This window comes from Falco cherrug, chromosome 11 (genome assembly GCF_023634085.1).
Source record: "Falco cherrug isolate bFalChe1 chromosome 11, bFalChe1.pri, whole genome shotgun sequence".
Taxonomy (NCBI): domain Eukaryota; kingdom Metazoa; phylum Chordata; class Aves; order Falconiformes; family Falconidae; genus Falco; species Falco cherrug.
Window position 1 is genome coordinate 16398768 of NC_073707.1, and position 25244 is coordinate 16424011.

The 25244-nt window shown below is 38.1% G+C and overlaps 1 protein-coding gene across 10 annotated transcripts; it reads left to right on the forward strand.

The window, feature by feature from the left end:
* The first annotated feature begins 654 nt into the window (after positions 1–654).
* ZBTB38 (zinc finger and BTB domain containing 38) lies at positions 655–24208 on the forward strand. 10 transcript variants are annotated; one of them, XM_027811780.2, is made up of 4 exons: positions 1906–2044; positions 6497–6606; positions 16428–16484; positions 20442–24208. In XM_027811780.2, the coding sequence occupies exon 4, from the start codon at positions 20442–20444 to the stop codon at positions 24018–24020; it is 3579 nt and encodes a 1192-aa protein (XP_027667581.1). In that variant the 5' UTR covers positions 1906–2044; positions 6497–6606; positions 16428–16484; the 3' UTR covers positions 24021–24208. The 10 variants fall into 10 exon arrangements, with proteins under 10 accessions (XP_055579960.1, XP_027667580.1, XP_027667581.1 ...); XM_027811777.2 differs by lacking the exons at positions 1906–2044; positions 6497–6606 and adding exons at positions 14113–14252; positions 19975–20221; XM_055723985.1 differs by lacking the exons at positions 1906–2044; positions 16428–16484 and adding an exon at positions 655–1142.
* The last annotated feature ends 1036 nt before the right edge of the window (positions 24209–25244 follow it).

Sequence of the window (25244 nt, forward strand, 5' to 3'; positions counted from 1 at the left end):
GAAGGTAACAGAAAGATGTTAAGTAGGTGATGTGAAATTTTTAATTATTATTATTATTTTTGCAGCTGTGGTTTAATATTTCAAAATGATTTTTTTCTTAACGATGACAGCACTTTAGTATCTGCATTGACCTCCATGATGTCAGAATGTCATTGTGCAACCGTAGCTAAGAAAAGCCTCCGAGAAAAAAAAACAAAGGAGCTTTGCATCTTCCAATAACATGAGATGTGCATATACTGTACGTAGCATTTTGGAATTCATACTGTGGTAGTGAGTTGTTGCTTTCAGTTTGATTAGACAATCATTGTTTCGTTTTCCTTGCTTTGACAGTGAGTATGCTTGTACGCTGCTTAAGTCTTCTTAGTGCTATCTAGGTCAGTATACTTAGGATAGCTTTTATGTTCTGTAAGTCTGACAGATACTGTGCTCGACAGAGATCAGCACCAAATTTTCTTCTATTTATTATATCTGAGGATAGAAAAGTATCTTATAATTAATCAGAATTGTATACCACATAGCACCTACTGTTTCTGCATTGCAGATATATTTAGCTCTAACACTGCTTGTGGTTAACAGGGTGTAGCGTAGACACAGACAGCTGATCATGCAGTCAGACCCTGTGCTCGTGTGGTTTGTCAATACTGCTCAGGATTTTGATGGACTGTAAAAGAGAGAAACCAGAAAGGAAAGAAAAAGAAATGTTTTCTTTGTATGAACATTAGACCTTTAGTTATGCTATTTTTGATATCATTTTCTTTTTATTTTGTTTTTTGATTCTGAGACTTAAAAATTAGGGAAGCACAGCAAATGCATCCAGGATTTAATACGTGCGACGTGAAATCTTTCTGCATCAAGAGGATGTTACTGTAGTCAACCCAGCGTTTCTCCAATAAGCAAGAAGATTGTTTTGTTTCCTCGGCAGGCGGACTCAGCCATTGCACAGGCAGATTTTGATAAGAGTTTGAAATGCTACTACTGTATCATTGTAGAATTTGGAGTTTGCTAACAGTGTTAGTGACGGGAGCTCATCTTGCATCACCAGTTGATGACAATTTTCTTTGTTCCCTCCCACCCAGTTGAACCAAGACTCTGTAGCTGATACGCAATGTCACTTACAACATTAATCAGATACTGCATTTAAGGTGAGCTGTCCCTTGCCTCCTCCCTTACCAGAGCTGTGCTGCAGTATGTATCTTACTCCTGCAAGCTTAAAATGGCAGGCAGGATTAACGTTGCTTGTGCTGTGTGCATGCTGTGTATTGAATTCATTATACTGTGCCTAGTATCTCAAATGTGAGTATGTAAATGGTCTGTGTGCCATGTCATGCAGTAGTGAAGACTGGTTTGTGCTTCATTACAGGCTTAGATATTTGAGCATCACCTTAAGAATTCTTTTTTCATTTGCAATGTGGTGAGCTGTTAGCTTGTCATCACATTCAAACTACATTATTAGCCCTTGGAAAGGGGGGGGGAAAAAAAAAGCAAACTGTGCTTCCAGATGGTGTCACCCTTTTTCTTCTTGCGTTTACTGTAGTTTAAATAATGTATATTGTATTGTTAATTAATGTGAATATCGAATTAAAGCACTTGAAACTTACATATTTATTATGCAGGTAGGAGGCACGTCGAATCTATTTTTAACTCTTACGCAGTCCACGTTGTGCAATGGGCTTTGGTTGTCGAGTTTATATTTTCAGCTGTGATATCAATAGGCTGATTTTCAGTAAATGTGACAAGTGGCCTTTGCAGTGGTCAGCTTCAAGCTTTGAACCCTCTGAGGAGGAGAAAAAAAAAACAACTACCTTGTGTTGCAGTTTCGGAAAACCTTGGATGAGGACGTTTTTTTTTTCCCCACTCCTGCTTTCCCTATTGATAAACTCGGTTCTCCTGATCACGGTCTATTCAAGCTGCTTCCCATCTGATTTTTGACAACTGCTTCTAAAATATTATCAAGAAGACCAAGAATAGAACTTATCTCCATCGCTTTACATAAAAATGGCTGGGTGCATTGCCATGCTAACACTGCTCTAAGTGGTACATGCAGGTAGGTTGAGATTTGCATGTTTTACTGATTTCTTGGTCAGTGTTGCAAGAACATGAAATGGGCTTTGGAATGTAGCATTCAGTTTAAAAAATGTATTCAACTGTTCATGGAAGCAACCTAATATTAAGTTGTCGGTTTCACATATTGGCAAGACAATTTTTCTTATCTGTTTTTTAAAAATCTGATGTGAAAGTAGAGCAATCATGTCTGTTAAAATAATCATATGTACTAAGGGCGTGGCAACGCTTATGCAACAAAAGAATTTTTGAAAACCCTATTGATTCAATTACATTTTAAAGCTGACTACAAGCATTACTAAGCTTGCAGTTAAAATGCAAAAATAAAAATTGAGGTAGATAAGAAAAATGAAAAATACTTAAATTCTGTAGTAAGCGGGTTTGCGTTTTGTGCGAAATCTTAAATAAAGATTAATATGCTTTAAGGCTTGTATTTTCAGTATTAGCTACAAACATAAACCTGCAGTATTTCTTTTTATTTTGAGGTAGAAGGACTTTAAAGAGAGAGATTGCTATAGATGGCCCTACCAGCTTAAATTGAGTATCATTTCACTGGAGTGTGTTTTACTTCACACAAAAAAGGTTATGAAATAAAAACTTAACAGCATTAGGTACAAAACCCTGAATTTGAGTATTAAGAATGAAAAGAATTATGAGTATTGTATTACTTACACCAACTTTTGTAATATATTTGTTTCAGATTAATACTGGGCCAGAACCAGTTTCCTTGGCAACCAAATCCTTTTAAAAGGTGCACTGGTAGAGATGTAGAAAGATGTTATTCTCTTTAATAGCAATATCACAGTGCAAATGGAAATTCTGCAGTTGTTTCCTTTCAGTTCTAAACTAGAATCTGATCTCATTTTATGTTTCCATGCGGCTATCATTTCTTAAACGATGCCATGTTTACAAAGCTGTACACAACAAAAAACTGTTTTATCCCTGTTTAGCACTGGTTGTTTCCAGAAACATACCCCGGGTTCTTTTTTTAATTTAGCCTAGTCTTGCACGTAGGTCAAGGTTTGTACTGTGTGTATATAAAGTGGTAGTTACATTATCACAGTATAAAAGTATCACTGAAATATTTAGCAGCTGAGAAATGCAGAGAATCAGAAGTATTTTTAAACCTTCTTTCACCTTTGCTGAATTCAGCCACAGTAATGCTAATAAACCTTTCTTTAAATAGCGGACCCATGCTGAAGGTCAGGTAAGGAACTGTGTTTAAGCATACTGGAAAAGAACTTCTGTCAGATCTTAAACAAGCCTTTACAAAAGAAGCTCACTTGTGGTCTGCGGCAATTTGCAAACCTTACAGATTCTATAAAATTTAAGTACTCTAATTCCTTATTTCTCTCTTTAGCTAACATTTTTAACAGCATCAATAAAGTCAAATCTTACGTGTACCACAAGTAACTGCTTACACAGAGTCAGATATTACTAAATGTCTCCACTGAGCTTATAACGTAGTGTATCTCCTTCTGAAACTCCTTTGTACAGGACTCGAGAAATTCTCACTACTGCAATGAGACTTTTGCAGCAGGGTAGCCATTTTCCTTTCATGTCCTTGAATTTAAAATGACTAAGTATATTTCGTGTGGATGAGGATCCAGCACTGAAAATTAATGCAGAGGAGGTATTTAGAAGCACAGCCAATTATCAATAATAGCCTTGACACTGTCAGTAACATCAAACTAATTCTCATTTATTTCTAAATATGTCAGTTCAGTGCATACCAAATAAACAGAGTATAACTGTTCAGGAATATGACGTGTCATCTGTCTTGATAGGCCTATGCTTAATAATGATAATACAACCATTTGATTCATAATTATGAGATTAATTTGATGCAGTGCAGTATTCCCCTGTTCCACCTAAAGAAGCAGAACTGAAAACGTAATAAACAGCATCTCTCAAGTGACATATTAATGTTTGCATTTTTTTCTAATTTGATTTATCTCCAGTAGCTTGCTTCTGATTATTTTCCTGTCTGAAATGTTAATATGGAGTGCGCCATTACATGCAGCTATCGAAATTGCATTTCTTTGTTTATTTCTTCTGTGGTTATTTTTAAAGGAAGTTGCTGAGCAAACACTATGTAGAAGCAATCTATTTATTGCTGCTGCTATTTATCTTTAGAAAAAATGGGGCACTTAGCGATAAACTGTTTTTATTACGCCTTTGTGTTCAAATGTACCCACTCAAGGCATTAAAAAAAAAAAAGAGTGGAGCTGCGTTACATGAGCATGCTTTGCTATGGTTGTTTTAAATCCATTTGCAAATTTTCTCTTTTGTTAGGGGGTGCAAGTCCTCTTGTAATTAATATGACTGAACTCAAGTGCTTTCATGAGTCTGGAAAAACTGACTGGCAGCCTGTGAACAGTAATTTCTTCTAGCTAAAGAAACTGATTTATTTATTAAGGAGGAGTCGAGTAATTAGCAAACTGTTTCCAGTTTTACTATGATACGTGGGTTTTAATGTGTTTTAACGGTAGTTCTATGTAGCTAATGCAGAGTGTCAGAATGTCATAGCCAGAGGTACCACAAGAAATCTCGTGTAAACTTCATCCGTTTTATTCCCCTTGGCTAAGGGGGCTAATGGGGGCACACAGGAGCAGGTGCAGTTTTTCACACCTCCAGCACAGCCTGCAAATGTTATTGTTAGGGGAGCTTGGGGGTTTGTTTTTTTTTTTTAATCAGTTTTATAACAGAAGTCTGATTTTTGATACCGAGTCCTCCCTTTTATAACAGAAATGTGTTCTTTCATACATGCAAATTCCATTTTTACCTAACAGAAGATCCACACAAAGCATCAGTAAAAGTGAAATCAAACTAAAAATCATTCATTCAGACAGCATCCTACTTTTCCATGACCTTTCTGAATATGGTTTCTTCTGCCTCTAAATTTCATTTTGATTTGAAACTGCAGCTCTCTCAGTGTGAAACTACCTGTGTTCAGATAACATTTGTCAGACCATTAGACAGACTCTGGTAGTAGAGACCTTTTGGGGCATCTAGTGCCTATTGTACTTTCTCACGTGAATTGCTTTATTATGTTTTAAAAGGGCTTTATTATGTATAATATTACATTTGAATTCTAGTATTAACAAATGTGGGAGTTCTTTAGCTTTGATACGATCTTTTTACCACCGGATTCCTTTAAATGTGATGTTTAAGCTTCCCATTCACCATAGTATTTCACAATCATTTGTGAATACAACTTTATTGGTATTTTAAGTAACACCAATTTTATTTCATTTTGGCCTTTTTTATGCACAGATGTGAGCTATAGAATACTTATTCAAATCAATATATACTAAAAAAATACTCAGTTAAAACAAAAAAAAATAGCTCACTTTCTTACCTTTTAAAGCCAAAGAAATGGATCCTGTATACTGGTATTTATAAAAGTATATAGTGTATTTGCAAATGGAAGATGGATCTATGTATTCTTAATTGCTGCTATATAAATGCCAATCAGCTGAGTCATAAGGCTTTATCCATAAGATTTTGCAGTTGGTCTATGGAACAATTTAATTTTGTTTAATATCTTTAAAACAAAGGCCTATTCTGAATATTTTTTACACTATTACATGATAACCTTATTAGGATGTTTGATACATAATAACATAAAATCAGGATGTTTGACAACGATGAATATCATTTAAGCAGAGAGATACAGGAAATGTATTCCAGAGAACAAGAGTCACTATCACTGATACTGTGATAATATTTGTGACAAAAGAAACCAAAAGAAAAGTGGCAAAATGAAAACAGGAAAAAGAAAAGGCCTTTTGAAAGACTACAAAAACACATGGAGGCTTTTAAGATAAAGAATAACTTGTAATTGGTTTCAGCAGTTTAGGTGGAGTCAAGGGAGTTGACTAGTAATGATGATTGTTTCTCCCTGTACCATATTTGTTTTCTAAACTGGCAAACTGTGAAGCTAATCTTAAAATACACTTGTTTTCCACTGAGTTTACCTTGTGAAACTCAGGACGAGACTGAAGAAGCTGTGAAGGTTCTGCTATCTGATGTCTTATTAGGTAAATATTTGAGGAATAATTTGGATATAGTTGAGATGAGGGAAGGGAAGTAGAGCCAAGGGTTGTTTTTAGTTTAATTTTTCCAGTGACCCCAATGAAAAATTATTTTAAACCTGAAAACATCCTTACATTTCTGTCTAGGATGTATTATGAAATATCATGTCCAGTTTGCACTACACAGGCTAAACCATAATAAAACAATGCAGGCAGAAGCAGTATTCAACAGTTCGGTTAACCATACTGGTTTATTGCTGGTGTGTTGTAAGCCTCCCAGAAGTAGATTTGGAGTCCTATAGCAGTCTGGGAAAAAATCTGATGAATTATACGATGTGTATGGAAAACAGTACTTGTCTAATAATTTAGTCATTAAATTTGGATTTTCCCCTTTGCAGGCTGATACACAGTAGCCACAGAGTTCACAAAATTACTGAGATGGTTTTGCCGAAAATACCTGTCGATACCACTTTTAAAAGGCTCTAACAGAAGGACAACCTGATTTTAGGTGGGTAAGTTTATGGGGTGATTATAGCAAGCTGAAATCTCTTTAAAACTCACATAGAAACAGTGCTAAAATATTTAACACTTTAAAGCCACTGCACTACTTTTCAGTTAACCTTTTTTTTAGTTCTACCTTTTTAATAGTAATTTAAGAGTTGTTCTTGTTATGGTGCTGCATTGCTCTATTCTCATGTCAATATTGTTGGATTTTTCCAGCTCCCACTGGGTTTTTATTGCCATAGAGGTTGGACAAACAAAATCAGGCAGAATAGGTCTTTGAAACAGGTTGTTATAGCCTTCAGTGATCTGTACAAACCGTACATATTGGCAGGCAAGCAAACCCCCCTGAGCTTGCCAGAATGTTAACTCTGGATCCCAGTCACTAGTGTTCGTTACAAATCTGTGCCATACAGTAAAGGTAAAGGAACTCCCTTAGTGCCAATGCCCATTTCTAACATTGTTGTTTTGATTAAGCATAGTTCATCCAATCTCTGCCTTTATCTATGATTGTAATCAGGGGTAGCAAAAAACCTCTTGCATTGCGAACGGCAAAAAAGCAGTCTGTAAATTCAAGTATAGTACTGTGATAAATAATCAGGATATTTCAAAATAAAAGTTTCACGTTTTGCATTGCTTTTTTCAAATATTACCAATTTCCTTTTTTCTTACTGTGAATGTGCAATAATCATCATGGCTAAAAATGTCTGGTATCTGTGCTTTAGATTTGAGATATGTATGTTATTGAAGGAAAGAATCAGTGAAAACCTGATTAATTAATTTTGAACGTGGTTGTATCATAGCGTATAATTTGCATTATAAAAAGGGAGTACTTGCATTGATTTCAGTGGCACTATTCGCACAAATTTCTGTAGGAAACAGTTTGTTGCATCACAGTCACTAATGCTGTGGTATCTCTAAGTCGAAATAAGTAATTAAGGCTACCAGGCAGAATGTAAGATAAGGAATCAAATGTAAAAAACAAAACAAAACTGAAACTAAAAATCCCTCTTCAATTCCTAGAATATCTCAAAATGTTTTCTGTACTTAAGTTTACTTTTAACACACTATGTTGCGTGATGTAGGAAAAGGTAATAGATTTTCAGAGACAATAAGATGCCATTGGTAGATTAAAGTATTCAGCGGAATGTTAAAATTAAATTCAGGTTACCTGGACTTAAGAAGCAATGCACTACAAAACCTAAGTTGTCCCTATTTCAAGTAAATTGTCATAGAACGTTTACTCGGTGTATTTTAGGTAGAATACTGGGCCATAACCTGTTTCCTTGGTAACCACATACGAATAAAAGGTACGTTAGCAAAGCTGCAGATGTGTGTCAGTGAATGCTTATTAAGCCGCCCAATGCATTTACATATCATGTGCTCACAATAATGCATGCATCTTAAAAATCACCATATAAAAAGATTTCTCGGCATAGCCCAATGTGGATTCTTAATACTCCAAGGTTTTAACCTAAGAACCTCATGTTTTCAATGGAAATATCTCTTGTGGTTTGGTTTTTTTTCTTTTTTTTTACTGCGCTTTAAATTGCACTTGCAGTAACTGGACAAAATTGGCATGGTAGGCTTGGTCTGCAATATTGAAACCTTTTTCCAGGATTCTGAATACTTAATAGCACTGCCTTAAGACAGCAAAATATGGGTGGAATGTTTACGGTGTCTTTTGGAAATGCTCAGGTGTTCTAAATTTGAATCTTGTACTAGTATTCAGAAGCAAGTATGATTATGCTGTTTTACACAGCGACAAACTAAAGCCACTAAATAAAAATGAAACTGGTGTTGCTTGTAGCACTCTCATTCTATCCAGTGTATCCAGGCAAGGAGGTACGACCAAGTGTCATCTTCTAACAGTCAACAACAGGAAAAGGGGTGTGTGCGTGGGAGCTGTAGAAGTAGTCAAAATGGCAGTTGTTCATGACTTTGAGAATATGATGTGGATGTAGCATTTAGGCACTACTCACGCTTCCTGTGTAAATATCTGTATAGTACTATTTTGGCTTATAATCTGTATTTAAAAGAAGCTCAAGTATATAAGATCAGTTTTAACAAATCTGTTTACTGTCTTCAGCAAGTTTACATACAGGATATTTTTGGCCTTTCTTCTTAAAGTATTCCTTTCTACATCAAATGAAAAGTGTATACAACCCTTCAGGTTAACTGTTGTACCAAGATGATATGTCTTTAAGAATAAGTCTAAAATGCTGGTCATTAAAAGACAGGAGAAATGGAAATCTGCAATTTCTGATCTTAAATTTAGTTGGGGTAATCTGAGAAGTTGTTTATGTGACCAGTAGCCTAATTAAAAATCCCTTGAAATCAATGAAAAGATTCCCATTGACTTTTTTGGAGTGTGCAATAAGAGAGAAGGCTTCATACATTAATAATGAGGTTTAGCAAGTAATGATTATCTTGCCAATGTTAAACATTTCCATAACTCTCAAGAGTCAAGTGTACCAGAATCTAGTATTAATTCCAGATAGTTTGAACACTATCACATGAATCTTTTCATGATCCTGAACCATAAACAATGCTGCTGTATACCATCATCTGCTACAATACTATTAAGACTTTTGAGGAGATAAGGGTTTGAGAAACTGGGGAGATGCAAGTCAACCATTATTATTACTGTTATTATTATTTCATTATTATTTTTTGCTCCCCATCTAAGCTGAACTCACTGTCAGGCTAGGATTTGCGCCTGGGGCAATTCACATTGGTAGCAGAGCATGCAGCACAAACCAGAGCTGGAGCCATCAAGATTTTCTTTTTACTGCCAGCTGATACCTGCTTCTGCCAGAGTCCTCCTCCTCCTCCATTGCATAAGCAGAGGCCCTGCTATAGCTTTTAAGTTGGAAATGTGCAGCAGGATGGAAGAGGAGGAGTAGGGCTTGGGCTGGGACACTTACATCAGCACAAAATAAAGCGTAAGAATATTTAAGAGCATACAGCCAAAGTTACTGAGTGTCTAATAAGTTATTGTAATAAATGGCCACACTAAAGTGATGGTTCACAGTAATAGCTATCACTTGCGCATTGGTTTTGGCATGCTAAAGTTGACCAATATAACAGCAAAACCATAAATATATATTGCAATATTTTAAGGAATATTGGAGATCAGTGGTGGCCAGCTAACAGCTTGAAGACCAATTTTAGCTTTCAAAATGGCTATGCCCAGCCATAGAGCAGACCAACTACGTCAGGTGTTTCCAGGCGAAGGGGTTTACCTCTAACTTTTTTTTTATTTGCTACATCAGCTGTAGTAAAGGACAAGAATGGCTGCATTGACCGGGCCCCCAGCATGCCTGACTGAGAATAACAGTGGCCCCTGAGCACGCAGCTTGGCTGCTCCTCTTGTGCATGTTGGTTCAGATATTTAAAGGATGTTTCCTCTGAAAACTGGAAAATGAAAGGCTGAGTTTGACTCCTTTTATTTTGTCTTTTTCATAACTAAATGGGCAACAGACTACCACACAGTAATTGTCCAAAATGAACAAAAATTGTTTAACTTGCTACTTCTCAAATATATAAATTACTACATTTGACAAGTCAACAACAGAAAAAATGTCTGTTGTTGTCACTCTGTCTGTAAACACAGCTTCATGATTGCAATTGATCTGTGCTAGCTAAGGACTGTGCTATGTCCCAGAAGTGTAGGAGGCTAGAAAGTGGCTTGTCAGCAGCACATTAAAAAAATGAAAGACTTAAATGGAAAATAATACTGAGATTGTTCAGAGGTAGCAAGATGTAAAGTCAGCTGATTCTTTGTAGCAGTACAATAGGCGTTTACATTTTGTGCGAAAGAAGAATTTAGATTTATGTCAAGTTATTGTTGCTTCATTTTCTTTTTTAGACTGGTGGAGAGACAAAGGTATAGTTATACCTTTAAAAATTGGTTGTATATGTTCTGTTAGTGTTAATGGAACTCAGACTAGGCCACGCCTAAACTGGAGGAAGGCAGTATCTTACAGAAAGAGTTTCTTTGGTGCACATGCACCACTCGCACAGTTTGAGAGCCAGATTTGAGTTCTGCCAGGCTCCTCTCCTCTCAGCCAGACTTGCAGGTGCAGGCAGCTGCAGGTCTCCATAACTGTGCTCCTCCCTTCCTCTCCCTCCATTTGATGCTCAAGCCAGGTTGCACAAAGGAATTCTTTCCCTTGCTCACGTAAGAGAGAAGAGAGTGAAGCCTCTTTGGGCTTCTGGGTCCTTCTTGTACCCACTTCTGAGTGCAGTGCTGGTCTGCCTTAGGGGTGAAGAGGAGCTGTGTTTTCCACCTCAGCAGCATCACTGTCTGCTTTGACCTCGGCAGTGAGAGCAATGAAGAAGAAAGGCCATCCAAGTGTTTTTGTCATGGATAGGCTGGCAGGCTCTAGGCACTGAGAAGGAAACCAGTCAAGCCCTGGCCAAAATGCTGTCACTCATGAGGAATTTGCAAGAGCTGGTAATGCTATATATGTTGTTTCCTGCTGTTGTTTAAAAACTGAAACTGCTTGACTAGAGAGGAACATTGGAACATTTTTTTTTCCCTAGGCAGTTTGAAATACCCTTAAGGAAAGAAAACCACATGCCATGAGTTGCAGAAGTGAGATTATCAGACTTCAGCAAAGCAACTAAACACTACCATTTCAGTAACCTCAGAACTGTTTTATACATTTTAAAAAAGTAAAAGTTTGCTGACAAATTTATCTATATTTGCAATTTTACCATGTAAGAAATATAAACGACTTGGACTTCTATTTAAAAATTACATAATATTTGTGTGATGTTACATGCAATCATTTATATATTTAATGGGAATTGATACACATACACTAGCTACACAGAAGATTGCTGTTTTTAATGTATGTAATTTGTATTGTGGCTTATACCCTGAAATCAGGACTGCAGATGCAGATAACACTTGTCCGACTGCCCACAAATATCAGCGTAGTCTGTTCACATAGGTGGGACTGCAGCACCAGATCCTCCATTTTCTTTGCATGCAGTCAGTTTTACACAGAACGTTATAATAAGAATGTACAATCTTGGGTGCAGCCAAGGTGGCCTTATGAAGAATTTCTTACTCTGAAGAATATTTTTAATACACAAGGAGCTGATGGGACTCTGTGTGTGTGTGTGTGTGTGTGTATATATATATATATGGAAATTAGTACCTTCAATTACAGTACTAGTCACAGAAAAGGTGATTCTTTTTTCAGTGGATGAGCTGAAGTTGCTTTAGAAAACACCCTATCAATTAAAAAAAAAAAAAAAAGAGGAAGAAAGAAAGAGTCCATTTTCTCCAAATTGTAATATCTATAGACAATGTAGTAGACTGCCAGAGCCTCAAATGGCCAAGTACAAATAAATAAATGTCTCTAAATTGGGGGTATCCTCTATACAAATGATGGTTATGCCTCTGATTTTCAAAACAATTTAAAATAATCAGTTTTAATTAAGATTTAGGGGGAATTCATAACCTACTGTTCTTTAAATTTTTTTCACATTATCTAAAAATAGGCTTTATTTATTGTTCAGTAGCGCGTTTCTTTCTTTTAAAGGATTACAACAGGTTTAATTTAATTCCTACTACTGTATTGTTACTGACAACACATTTGTCACAAATATTTCCTATGGCACCTGTGTCAGACATCTTCATTAATACATATTAATAAGTATATATGCACCTAAAATAGTAATAAAGAAACAAAAGTAAATCAGCAATAGACAAAGTCCAAGATTAAAAGTAACCTACATGTGAGTATGAAACTTTGCTTCTCAGTTATGTAGGCTGAGATAAAAAAGAAGGTTGTGAAAACTTTGGCATGCGCTTTGCTTTTGCAATCAATACTGCTGTGTTCTTCAACTGTTTGTTCCATCTCCCATAGCTGTTGGTAAACAGCTACTGATAAGAACAGCTCAGTTTGCCATGAGATGAAAGAAACCATGTTTTGGTAGCAGGGAGCCCTAAGCTAAAAAGATAATAATTGCTTGAGTATGTGAACTTAATTTATAATTCCAGTGATATAGAAGCAGTAATTAAGCTCTCCACTGAGCTGTTCAGTATTTCCAAGATGATCTTTTTATACGGATTGTGTAAAATGGTGAAAGAAGAGGGATGTATAGATCAGCCACTGAAATGATGACAATTACCTGACAAGAACAGATTTCTTCCTGTATCTTTTAAACGACCAAGAAAGCATACGACAGTTCCAAGACAGAATGTTGGAAAATAAGACCTGCCCTCCTTGTAACAGGTTGTCTATCTTATATTGAAATCAAACCGTTCCCTCAGAGGATAAGCATTATTTATCATGAAGGGGCTCCAGCAAAGTTCTAACTTCCAGGCCCATACAGGGGTGACCATGATGAAATAGTTCATTTCTGGATTTTTTTATTTTTGTCTAAAATGAATCAGTCCCTGCTACTCAGTGGTTCTAATGCATAGGCTTAAGATTTGAAAACATAGTTAACGGCCCAGTAAAATGTTATACACAATAGCTTGTTAAACATAAACACAGGTTAGCCTCGGGCAAAATTATTATTTTCAAGCAAGCTTTATGAGAAAAGCAAATTGTCCATTTTTCTAACAATGTTTTCTACCTGTCTCAAAGATCAGGTTTTCTCTAAGCTTCATGATTCCAAGTACTGGGAAAACAGGTTTTGCTGACTACTTAGTAAGAGGCAGAGGGAGGGAGGGAGAGAATATGTAGGAAGACTACCAAATATATTGGAGCGTCTGGCTACATGAAATCGAGCTACTTCTTTATCTAGGTAAGCATTTGTTAGTGCTTCATAAGCACTAATGGTATTGCTGCACTTGTTTCCTGAGGCAGTGAATAATCTGAAGAAATCAAAATTCGAGACTAAGACTAGTGCTTAAAACAAATATCCTCACAATTGTGTTTCTATATATGCTTAAAAAAAAAAGATAACTAATCTAATTAGATAAGGAAAGTAAGGTAAATGTGGGTATACTTCAGCAACCAAATTAATTTAGTTTGGACTTCCCCCCCCCCCAAGGAAGTATAATCTCTCCCTTTTATTGGGAAGTTGCAGAAGTTATGCAGAGCTATTTCTAAATGCTTTCCCTTTCTTCTGGTGAGAAGGGCTTTGAAGGAGAGAGTAAGGCAGTCAGAATCCTTTGTTAGGCTTAAGAGGAATTCTAAACGGTTTGGCCAAAACGGCATCGATGGCCATGGAGCAAGGGGCTGGATATAGGGGAACGCGGGATTTCCTCATCTTCCTAAATTTACAGTCCTTGCATGTAAACAGCTTGGCCGATACGCTAAATATCCCAGCTGGCTGGGTTAATTAAGCGCAAAGCATTTGCTATAAAATAAACACACGGAGAATAACGTAGCACTTCGTAAACGAAGCAGGGAAGCCGGGGCGCCGGAATCGGCCTGCCCCTGACAAGCCACGGGCAAATCCGGCTGCGAGGGATTACCGAGGCAAAATGGCGGCCGCGCCGTCCGCCCGCCGTCAGCGGGCCGCGCGCTGCCGCGGGGCTGCCGGGTCCCGCGGGCCGCGCGCCGCCGGGAAGATGGCACCTGTCACGTCCGCCCGCGTCCCCAGCGCGCCGTCCCGCTGAACTGCTGCCGCCGGCCGCCTCCCTGCTAGCGAGAACGCCACAGGCATGGTTTAAACCGCCAGGTAGCTCAAGACCAGTGAGTTGTTCTACGTGCGAGCGTAACGTTGCGTAAGCGTTTGTGTTACTGCCGAGAAGTCATTTTGCAGGGTGGCGGGCATGGCTGCCTCGGTTGCAGGCTCGCTCTCGCCCAGCGCACGGGTTTCACCCATAAACAGGAAGCGTCTTCGAGGGGTTATCGGCAGCTGACGGGGTGCCATGCCTTTGATGTCTGGCGCAGCCCCGTGCTCAGACAGACGGGCGTGCTGTCGCTAACGTGCCGCATGGGGAGCTTAGATTTTATGCGGGATTACGGGGCGCTCGCGTTGGGGCTCTGCGGCAGCCGCCGCCCGCCTTGCCTGCAGCCGCAACAGCTGCGTGCCGCCCGGGGCTGCGGGGAGGGGACGGGGCTGCCAGCGCGCGCGTCCAGCCCCCCCGTGTGGGCGAAGGGCGGCGGCGCCCTCCCGCTCCCGCGGCCCTCCCGCTCCCGCGGCCCGGCGGCTGCCGTCCCGCTGCCGCGGCCCTCCCGCTCCTGCTGCCGCTGCCCTCCCGTTCCCGCTGCCCTCCCGCGCCTCTCCCGCTCCTGCGGCCCGGCAGCAGTACCCACAGCCGGCGCTCCCACAGCGGGTGGAGGCCAAAGGCTGAAATTTGGGGTATCAGAATCGGACATCCAGCGAGGAATGGGCATTTGGGTGGGTGGGTTGGTTGGTTGGTTTGTTGGGGGGGATTAGAATTATTTTTAGGGCCAGACCAGCTAGAGTGCCCTGTGACAGAGAGACAGGACTCGCTCTGGTTTTCCAGACGAGAAACACAGCTTAATAAAAAGCATAAGCCTACTCTGAGCGCTGCTACGGTTTTAAAGTTGTTTTCCATGCGATGGGAAAGGATCGTAGGAGGCGTAAGGTAGGAAGGGAGAGGAAGAGTTAGGGATGCTAACGGAGGGGGGGGGGGGGAAGTATTACAAGGCTGACAGGCAGCTTCGTCCGCCGCCCTCAGAGACCTGCTAATGCAAACATCCCATCCTTGCGCCAAATCCCGGCCCCCTCCAGCTGTCCAGATGAAAAGTTAGAGGAAACGGTGTGAGGCTGAAAGTATTTGAAGTCTTAAACACCTATGAAGGCTATAACAAATCTGCATTAACAGGGAAGGACACAAGCAGCAGGAGTCTAAAAGAGAAAAAAATACAAATGTGCTTGTAGAAATAACGTGTAGTTATGTAGACTGGAGCACTAACCTACATGCTACTGCAAGCTACTAAACATCATTAGACATCATTAAAACTTCCCTGTGTGCCTGAGGTTGCAAGGAGACTGAAGGGGGACCCTGGTCGAGGCAGCTGCGCGTGGCCATACTGCACAGGTGGGACTGGTGAAGTGATTCCGTGAAAAACTGAGCCACTATCATAAAGGTGATGATCAGGCAGTAGGCTTCCAGGTGGCCAAGGATCAGGATAGTAGAGCTGGAGGCAGCAAGGTATGCGTGTTCTTGGTTTTGTTTGGGTTTTGTTTTGTGTGTTTGCGACGCCTAGCTCTGTTTCTGCTTTAGAACAGATCAGTGTCCTTCAGGGGAGTTAGATACAGATGAATGTTCCTTCTCAGTCACGGAAACAGGCCAAAACCAAAACAGGGGTAGCCTTCAAAGTATGTTAACGGACCAGAATGAAACAATATAAGAAAATTATGGAGTGAAACATGTTTCCATAGTGTCATGTTGGTAAGTACCAGGAAACATACGCATCTTTAAAATTGCGGTAGAAATGCGTGGAATAAGAAAACAGAGGGAGAACTGTTCTACAGTTTATCAAGTATCTAGCTGTTTTTTATTTTGCCTGGCGACTAGCAATTGTCCCTGATGTGTGTGGGTTTGGGGTTTTTTTTTGTTTATGCCACTAGCTTGTCTTTCAAATTTAGGCAACCCAAGTGGAATGAAAGAGTCTGTTCTCATGTGTAATGGGGAACACTTGTCTGACAGTGGATTTCAAAATTTTAGCAAAAGTTAAAAACGGTATTCCTAGGTTGCAACAGTTCTTTCTGGTAGTAAAAAAAAAGTTGTGTTTATTATATTTGGTATTCATCGGCCAGTAAAACTTGTTGTGATCTCTTTGCTTACTTCAAAGTAATATTAACATTAAAATGTGATCTCTTTGCTTACTTCAAAGTAATATTAATGTAAAAATTAACAGTAGCTTCTTCCCTCTGCAGTGTCCACGTAGAGCTGATTGCTATAATACTTATCATTAGCAGTGTCACCTGTGAGGCGTAAGTAGTCAAACTTGTGTTAGGATGTATCGATCTCTGATCTTTCCATTAACTTTTAATATTACTTTTTTTCACTTGCAACTGTTGAGGCGCTATTCTGTTGATGTCAGAAAAGGTAACATTATAGTTTAATTAACCTACACTTAAGTTTCAGATGAATATTTAAATCTTATTTCTCAAAGTGATTTAACAACTTTTAGTAGCTGGTTAAGTCTGTTACAGTTTTTGCAGGAAATCTGCAAATAGTAACTCCCAATCAGAAATTCTGCTGTTCAGAAGTTATATTTATCTATGGGGGCAACAAAGACTGTTAAGACTATTAAGTTATACTACCTACTCATATTCCTAAGAAATTATTTATGTATGGATAGAGATCAATATAGTCAAATTAGTACACGTATTTGTGTCAAAAAGGATGGTTTAGTAGGCTGAAGAGTTTTGTTGACCTTCAGTAGGTCAAATGGTATTTACATATGTTTTGGGCAACATTTATAAATAATACTAGAATTTCTTCCATAATTCTATAATGAAAATCATACAGAAAAATAGTAACATTCCAAATGGACTTTCCAGTGTTTTTAATTGAAAATTTTTAATAATGCTACTAATACATTAATACATCAAAGTTTGATCTCTGTGTATCGGTCTCAGTAGAGCTCCCTTGGAAGAGCAGGTTTTCCTTTTGCAAATGGACAGTAAATGAAACTGCAAATGGAATGTAAAATATTCCTAAAATATTCCATGTAGGTATGTGCTAGGTAGAGCATTCTGATAAGCCATGTATGTATGTGCTAGGTAGAGCATTCTGATTTTATAGCATTCAAGACATGTTTTTCACAAATGCAAGAAGCAAGACAGCTAAAATAAAAGGCAGTAGAGAATTGATTACACACATGAGTAAATGGACTATTTGAGGAATGCATAGGCTGAGACAAAGAAGCAAAGTGTGTTAACTCTGAAAATCAATTTGTTCGGGAATTTTTCTGTATAACTTTCCAATGAGATATATAGCAGAGGGTTTAGCTGACAGGAAAAAAAAAAAAGTCCAAATAGCAAATTATAGTTTCCTCTGTCTTTACACAAGGAACCAATTTAGTGTTCTGCTAACATACCAAAATACCCAGGACTACAAAAACTGGCAGTCTACATACATGCAAGTAGAAATTGAAAATACTCACTTTTCTCCTTAGGAGGATAAATTTTGAAATAACTAGTTAAATAAAAAGACTACTACTAAAAACACTTGGGTTTGTGGGCCTTGCTTATAAATGCCTCTTAGTGTAGAAGTAGCAGTCTGATACATTTAGCAAACAGTATGTCAGATGATGGGCCTGTGAACTAAAACCAGCTGTCTCCAATAAACAGAACAAAACCAAACAGAAAAAACACAGGCAAGTTCCTATGGGGCAGTTCACTGGGAGGTAGTTGACATAATTTATTTCCTATACTCGGGAAATAACTCCATCAATAGCTCCTGTTGTGAAATGTTTTTGATGTCTAACAGTTGGTTTCTAATACCGTATCACATGAGCAAGTCAGATGCAATCTCAGACATTGTCAATGAGAAAAAAGAATCAATTATGGGCTAGTGGCTGCTTGCTTGAAGAAAAGTGTTCTTGTCAGTTTGTAGCATATCAAGTCTTCTAATGAAAGAATACTATCTACAATTATATATGGGGTTTCAGATACCGAACCAGAGCAGATAACCATACCTTACTATTGTGAATTTCAGGTTATCATTCTAAATGAATAAGTATCTCTTATTTTAAGCTGAATAAGTGTAATAAATAACCACATGATTAAACTATGATTTTAAGATTTAAAGGCACAAAACAATGCATCCAAATTTACAGCTGCAGTGAGTGACCAGATAATAAAAAATTAAATACATGCCTACATTTCTGTCACAGTTATACTGATGAATTAATTTCTTGACATCTGTGGCATATATAAGCATCAGAGGTATTTTTTGTGAATCACAATTTTGTGTTTTCTGAATTCTGTGCATTGAAAATGCTCAGCCATTAAACTGTATTAGTATTAGAGGCTTTGGCCTTTTGCATAGACAATACCTTCCTCATAGAAACAGTGGCCATGCTGCAAGGTACAAATTTTATTTCCAAATTTCATCTATAATGTACCAGATTTATGATCTTTTTCATAGTACTTTGTGTTTATCTTCACAGTAACGTTATTTTTATTTTTATAAATTGATTTGCAGTGAAGTAGCTGCTGGATTTTTGATGAAGCATCCAAAGTGTAACTAGATAAGCTAGAGCAAGGGTGTATGTCCCATATTACTTAGGTTGTGATAAAGACCCCGTTTTCAAGAAAGGATTCTGAATAGCTCAGGTGAGAAAGCCACTGTGTTCTAAACAGCTATTTCTGTTTGCTGAATATGGGTCAAACCTTTATTTCACCATTTGGATCAAACCCCTCTTAATAAATATATTGGCATTTTTAATGTAAACTATTTGAGGGTAAAGGTCATTATAAAAATTTTCAACATTAATGTTTGTTTGGAGCAGTAGATGGAATGTTTAGGAGGTATCACTAACTTGTAGTGCTACAGTGTGGTACTATTTTAATCTATCTTACAAAATATCTGTGGCTGGTAATTTTCTTTAATAAGCATTTTGATTCCACAAGTTGAAAGAAAAAGGTCTTTAATAAATATGCAGGTTTTTCTTTTACAGTGGTGTGATTGGTAAGTGCCAGTAGGACAACTATTTCTTCATGACTTGAAATCAGAAATGGGCAGTAGTAGTTGAAAACACTGCTCAGAGATGGAAAAAAAAAAAAGAAACAGACGTCATTATATGGTACAGATAGGAATTTGAACAAAAAGAAAAAAATCACCTGGTTAAGTTGGAGATTTTCTCCAGGTACATACTGTCGAATTAATCCATTTTTTCAATCCACTTTCATATTTTGCATCTTTTAATGCAATTAAATAAAACCAATATATTAATACAGTAACAGCCTGTCTCATCTAAACATTTTTGTTAGCATTAAACCTCATTATTATAAATTGGCAGTTATTTAATGTTACTTACTATTGCAATTATGTCTTATTATTTGGTAGAAATTAAGAACACACTATCATATTACAAACTGCAAACATGTTAAATCTAAACCATAGCTGAAGAAAAACCATTCTATTACTCGTTTTATGCATTGAATTTTTAAATTCAGTTACAAATTTTCAGTCATTTTAAAGTGTAAACTCTTAAATAAAATGTAATCACTACTTAAAAAGTAACATTCTGTTAACGTAAACCGTGTTAGATGTACTATGCTATTGTTTACAAATTTGCGTTTATTTTGCATTAATTTGTTTATAATGCCTTATCCTGTAACTGGAAGTTTATTGCATGGGATCTCTGATCCTGTTTTAGCTATCAGCTTAATAAGGGGATCAAATGCAGTTGTGTTGTGAAGTCGTTGTCTGACAAACTGCCCCTGAAAACAAAGTCCTCAATATCCACAGAACCACAGCAATTCAGCCTTCCCCATCTTGTCTACCAAATACCTCAACCACAGGCTGGGGGAATTCCCTCAAGGGTTCTGTGAATCATTCAGTGTGAACCTGAGCAGATGCACCCACTGGCACAACAGAAAGCTGGCGGCTGCGATCCCCAAGGAAAGACACAGGGTGGGTGACAGACCCACGTGGGGACAGAGAAGATCCTCTGCCTCCTGCTGAGGAGCTACAGGTGTTCCTGCATCCTTGATTTGTACGTACATAGATTACCTTCAGCATTGTTGGCACAACTTAACCCAAGATGACTTCAATTGAAATACTAGGACAAAATTGTACTCATTCTTAAAAATTGAAAGTTAATAAATTAAGGATATATATAAAATAAATATAGAACTAAAACTGATCTGTTACTGAACTGGGTGAAAAATGCCTTCTAAATATATTTACATTCCTTTTCTTTTTTCTTCTTATAGATGACAGTCATGTCCCATTCAAAGGATCTCAAAGACGACTTCCACAGTGACACTGTACTTTCCATTTTAAATGAACAGCGCATTCGGGGTATTTTATGTGATGTCACCATAATTGTGGAAGATACCAAATTTAAAGCCCACAGTAATGTGCTGGCAGCTTCAAGTCTTTACTTCAAAAACATTTTTTGGAGTCGTACTATTTGTATTTCAGGCCATGTACTGGAGTTAGATGATCTCAAAGCTGAAGTGTTTACAGAAATACTGAATTACATCTACAGTTCCACAGTAGTTGTTAAGAGGCAGGAGACTGTAACGGACCTTGCAGCAGCAGGGAAAAAACTGGGAATATCATTTCTAGAAGATCTTACAGATATTAATTTTTCAAGTTCCCCCTGCCCCTATGCATACTGTATTAATGAAAAAGGGACTGTCAAAGAGGAAAAACATGAAAAGAGACATGAAGACTCCGCTGTGACAAATGGACCACGAATTACAAATGCATTCTCGATTTTTGAAACTGAAAACAGTTTATTTTCTCCACTTGATTTGAGGGCGAGCTTTAAAAAGGTGTCTGAGACAATACAAGCTCCCAGCATCAGCCTTGACAGAAGTGAGGTTTGCAAAGATGCTGAGCCAGCCAGTACGCTGGCTGAACACTCCTATGCTGTTTCTTCTGGGGGAGATACTTTCCAAGGAACACCTTTTCTTGAACAGGACAGCAGCCCTTCATACAAGATGGCTGAAGACCACTATGAAAATCTTCAAGCCACACCACTCATTCACCCAGGAAAACAAGTAAGTAATACTCCTAAAACAGCCTTTAAGCCCCAGAGTACTGGTTTGGCTATAGCAAAAGTACCAGCCTCTACAGCGACCACTACAGAAGCCCCACATGAAGCAGTTACTGATCAGGCAAATACTTCTTTTCCAAAACCTCAAAATAAAGCAGGAGACTTGCATTTATCCAGAGAAGAGGACAACAGTTCTGCTAATGCCTCTGGATCTGTGGCAACTGTTGTTCCACCTGTTTACAACTGTAACTGTTGTGCAAAATCATTCAGTGACAGGGCGTTACTTAGTACTCATCTCCAGCTCCATTCAGAGCGTCAGGAAACTTTCATATGTAAATACTGCAGCAAACAATTTGCAAATCTAAATATACTGGAAAGTCATGAACAGGTCTGTGTGAGACCAAGTAGCTTATCGGTTCACAATGGAAATGAACAAAATTTTGCAGATAACTATACTGCTACAGAAGGAAGGAATGGAAGTTCATACACAAACGCAGAGCCTCTGTTGTCTGAAAACAGCATCACTGATTATTCTAATGCAAACTGCACTTTACCAGAAACAGATCATTTGGTTAAAGTCGTTGATGGGCAGATACTATACACTTGCATCGTTTGCAAGCGTAGTTATGTAACATTATCTAGCCTTCGAAGACATGCAAATGTGCATTCATGGAGAAGAACGTATCCTTGTCACTACTGCAATAAAGTATTTGCATTAGCTGAGTATCGCACCAGACATGAGATCTGGCACACTGGAGAAAGACGGTATCAGTGCATTTTCTGTCTGGAGACTTTTATGACTTACTATATACTAAAAAATCATCAGAAGTCTTTCCATGCAATTGACCATCGTCTCTCAGTAAATAAAAAAACAGCCAATGGAGGCTTAAAACCAAGTATGTACCCATACAAACTTTATCGACTTTTACCTATGAAATGCAGGCGACTACCTTATAAGTCCTACCGAAATTCTTCATACGAAAGTGTTCAAACAGGTAGCCAGGTTAATGAAACTGCTTCTACTAACTGTTTCGTTCAGAGTTCTCTTAGCTCTGAGCTACCACCACTGAATTTTCAACGTAATATAATAGCAAATGACAGAACTCTAGCCTTGGATACATCTGCATGTAACGATACAGCATCTTCCACAAATACTCAGAATTCTTCCTCTTGGGGAGTAGGTATCTTAAATTCTGACCTGCAAAGAGACTTTTTTACAGCTGAAAAAAGAGTTTCTACTGCTGCAAATGACTCTGGTTCTCAGGAGTGTGATTCCTCAGTTGCGTCTTTATCGAATGTGAATGAAAATTCAACCTCTGTCATCAGTTACAGCAGTTCTGCACCCTCTGTTATAATGCACAGTAGCAGAGTTTCATCGGTAATAATGCACGGTAAAACAGTCACTTCTGTAGAAAACAATAAGACAGAATCTTCAAATAATCTACCTAGTCAGTCTGTAAGTGATGATTGTAAATACGGGTCAGATAATAACGGAAAGTGCATTACAAAGTCAAAACCTGTTAAAGAGAAAAAGAAAACACTGCTGTACAACAGAGCAGAAGCAACTGAGGATATGCAGCATGTCACAGGATCTGGAGGTTCATCTAGCAAAACAACAAATACCGTCCAAGAATCGAGTAAAACTGAAACATACATTGCAAAGCCTGCCTTACCTGGAACATCTACTGATAGCAATGTTGCACCTCTTTGTCAAATAACTGTAAAAATTGGTAATGAGGCTATTGTAAAAAGACACATATTGGGATCTAAGCTGTTTTGTAAAAGGGGGCGAAAATCTAAACATGAGTCCAAACAGGACAATCTAATTGAGGAATCAGAAATGGAGGTAAAAGAAAGAAGCCCATCTAGGCTCTATAGTTCAGAATGCCTGGAACTGACAGAAATGTGCGATGATGTAAGTGACCAGGACTCCAGTGATAAACCCTGGAGACCCTATTATAATTACAAACCAAAAAAGAAATCCAAACAGCTAAGAAAAATGAAAAAGACCAAATGGAGGAAAAAGCATGGAAGCAAGAACACCATTATGGAAAGCCACAACACATGCAGTCGAGAATATGCGCTCAGAAATACCCCTGAGGAAAAAGTGATTGGTCAAGAAGAGAATGCAGAAATGCCCAGTCTTCATTGTGAGCTCTGTGAAAGAGATCAGTCTTCCACTGCAGAAATTCAAGAACATGTACACTGGCATGTAGCAACTTCAAAGCCTTACATTTGTGAATTATGCCAAAAACAATTTCAAAGTCCATCCACTTTAAAAATGCATATGAGGTGTCACACTGGGGAAAAGCCCTACACTTGCAAAACCTGTGGTAAATGTTTTTCAGTTCCTGGAAATCTACAGAAACATGAACGTATTCACCTGGGTGTTAAAGACTTTGTCTGCCAGTACTGTAATAAGGCATTCACTTTAAATGAAACGCTCAAAATACATGAAAGAATTCATACTGGAGAAAAACGCTACCACTGTCAGTTCTGCTTTCAGAGCTTCTTGTATCTTTCTACCAAAAGGAACCACGAGCAAAGGCATGTACGTGAGCACAATGGAAAAGGATACGCTTGCTTTCAATGCCCCAAAATTTGCAAGACAGCAGCAGCTCTGGGAATGCACCAGAAGAAACATCTATTCAAAAGTCCTGGTTCACAAGACAGAAAAGAACAGTTTTGCAGTGAAAGCACTAAACTTTTGGAAAATCCACATTTCCTTGGCTCAGAAGGAAGTGAAGTAAAAAATATACAAAATGTAACTCCAGAAGTTATACTGTGAGTGACAGTTGTGTAAAAGAAGAAAAATCCAAAACTATATGTTGGAGAAAATACAGATGCATTGAATGGGGAAATGTCTCCACTGAAATTAGTATCATTTGCTGAGATCAACTGTCTTCACCTAAACATGTGTCAATATATGCAAAACAAAACAAAAAAAAAAAAAAAAAAGGAAAAATAACAAGAAAACTAGTATTTGCAATAATACAAACTTTATTGAAAGACCCAAAATACTTTTGCCACAATAGACTTCTAACATACTGAGAGGGAGAAAGAAAAAAAATAATATGACCAACCCAAACCCTTCTACTTAGCATTACAGGAAACTAGTCACTGAACTATTTTATAGTGCTGTTTTTGAGTCAGAATTGTTCTAGGCAAAATAAATATGTAGGTTCGCAGTGTACTCTGTAGAAGGAATATTTGCTGCAGAAACCATATATTGCATTCTTTCACAAAAAATAATGTGTTTATAAACAAAGTGTAATCTAGTGTATTCAAAAGTGAAGATGGGAAATGTTTCATGAACTTGGGTATGCTGAAGTACAGTTGAGTTCTGGTGTGCTTTTCTGTAACTCAACATTTAAAAAACATATTCAGGAGTTTAAACCCCTCTTTCCTTTCCATGTTCAGTTTTGTAGTTACCATAATAACCGTTAAGTCTGAGTGCTTGTGTGGAAAGTATTCCAGATTTATGGTATCTCTGAGACATTTAATAAAGATTCAGTGGAACTCACAGTAGCCAGTCTTCCAAACTGCATAAATCCCAATGTCAATGGCCTGGTAGAGCTATTCAGGTGCATTTGTCTAAAAAAAAATGTTTCTCAGCAAACATCCTAGCTTAAAGAAATCCTGTATATAAATGTCCACTTCCTGCTGGGTCTGCAAATCCTGTCTTTTAGAAATACAATTCTTCTTAGAAGAAGAAGAGGAGATTATTAGGTAGTCTTCCTCCTCATCCTGGAATAATCCCTGGACAGCAAATGACAGAGCAACTCCCCATAAATACTTTGATTTTGGGGAGTAAGTAAATACTCCGATTGTTGCTTCTGTATGTATCCCTGAGGCAATCCCTATGTATAAACAGGGGTAGGGCCGGTTTTGGGGGTTCCCCGTCATTCCCATGCCTTAAACACATCTAACCTTCATATGGCCCTTCATGAGTGATCCCCCTAACCATGCCAGCGTCTGGACCCAGGCAAGCTGTGTCGCAGCGTAGTGCGTA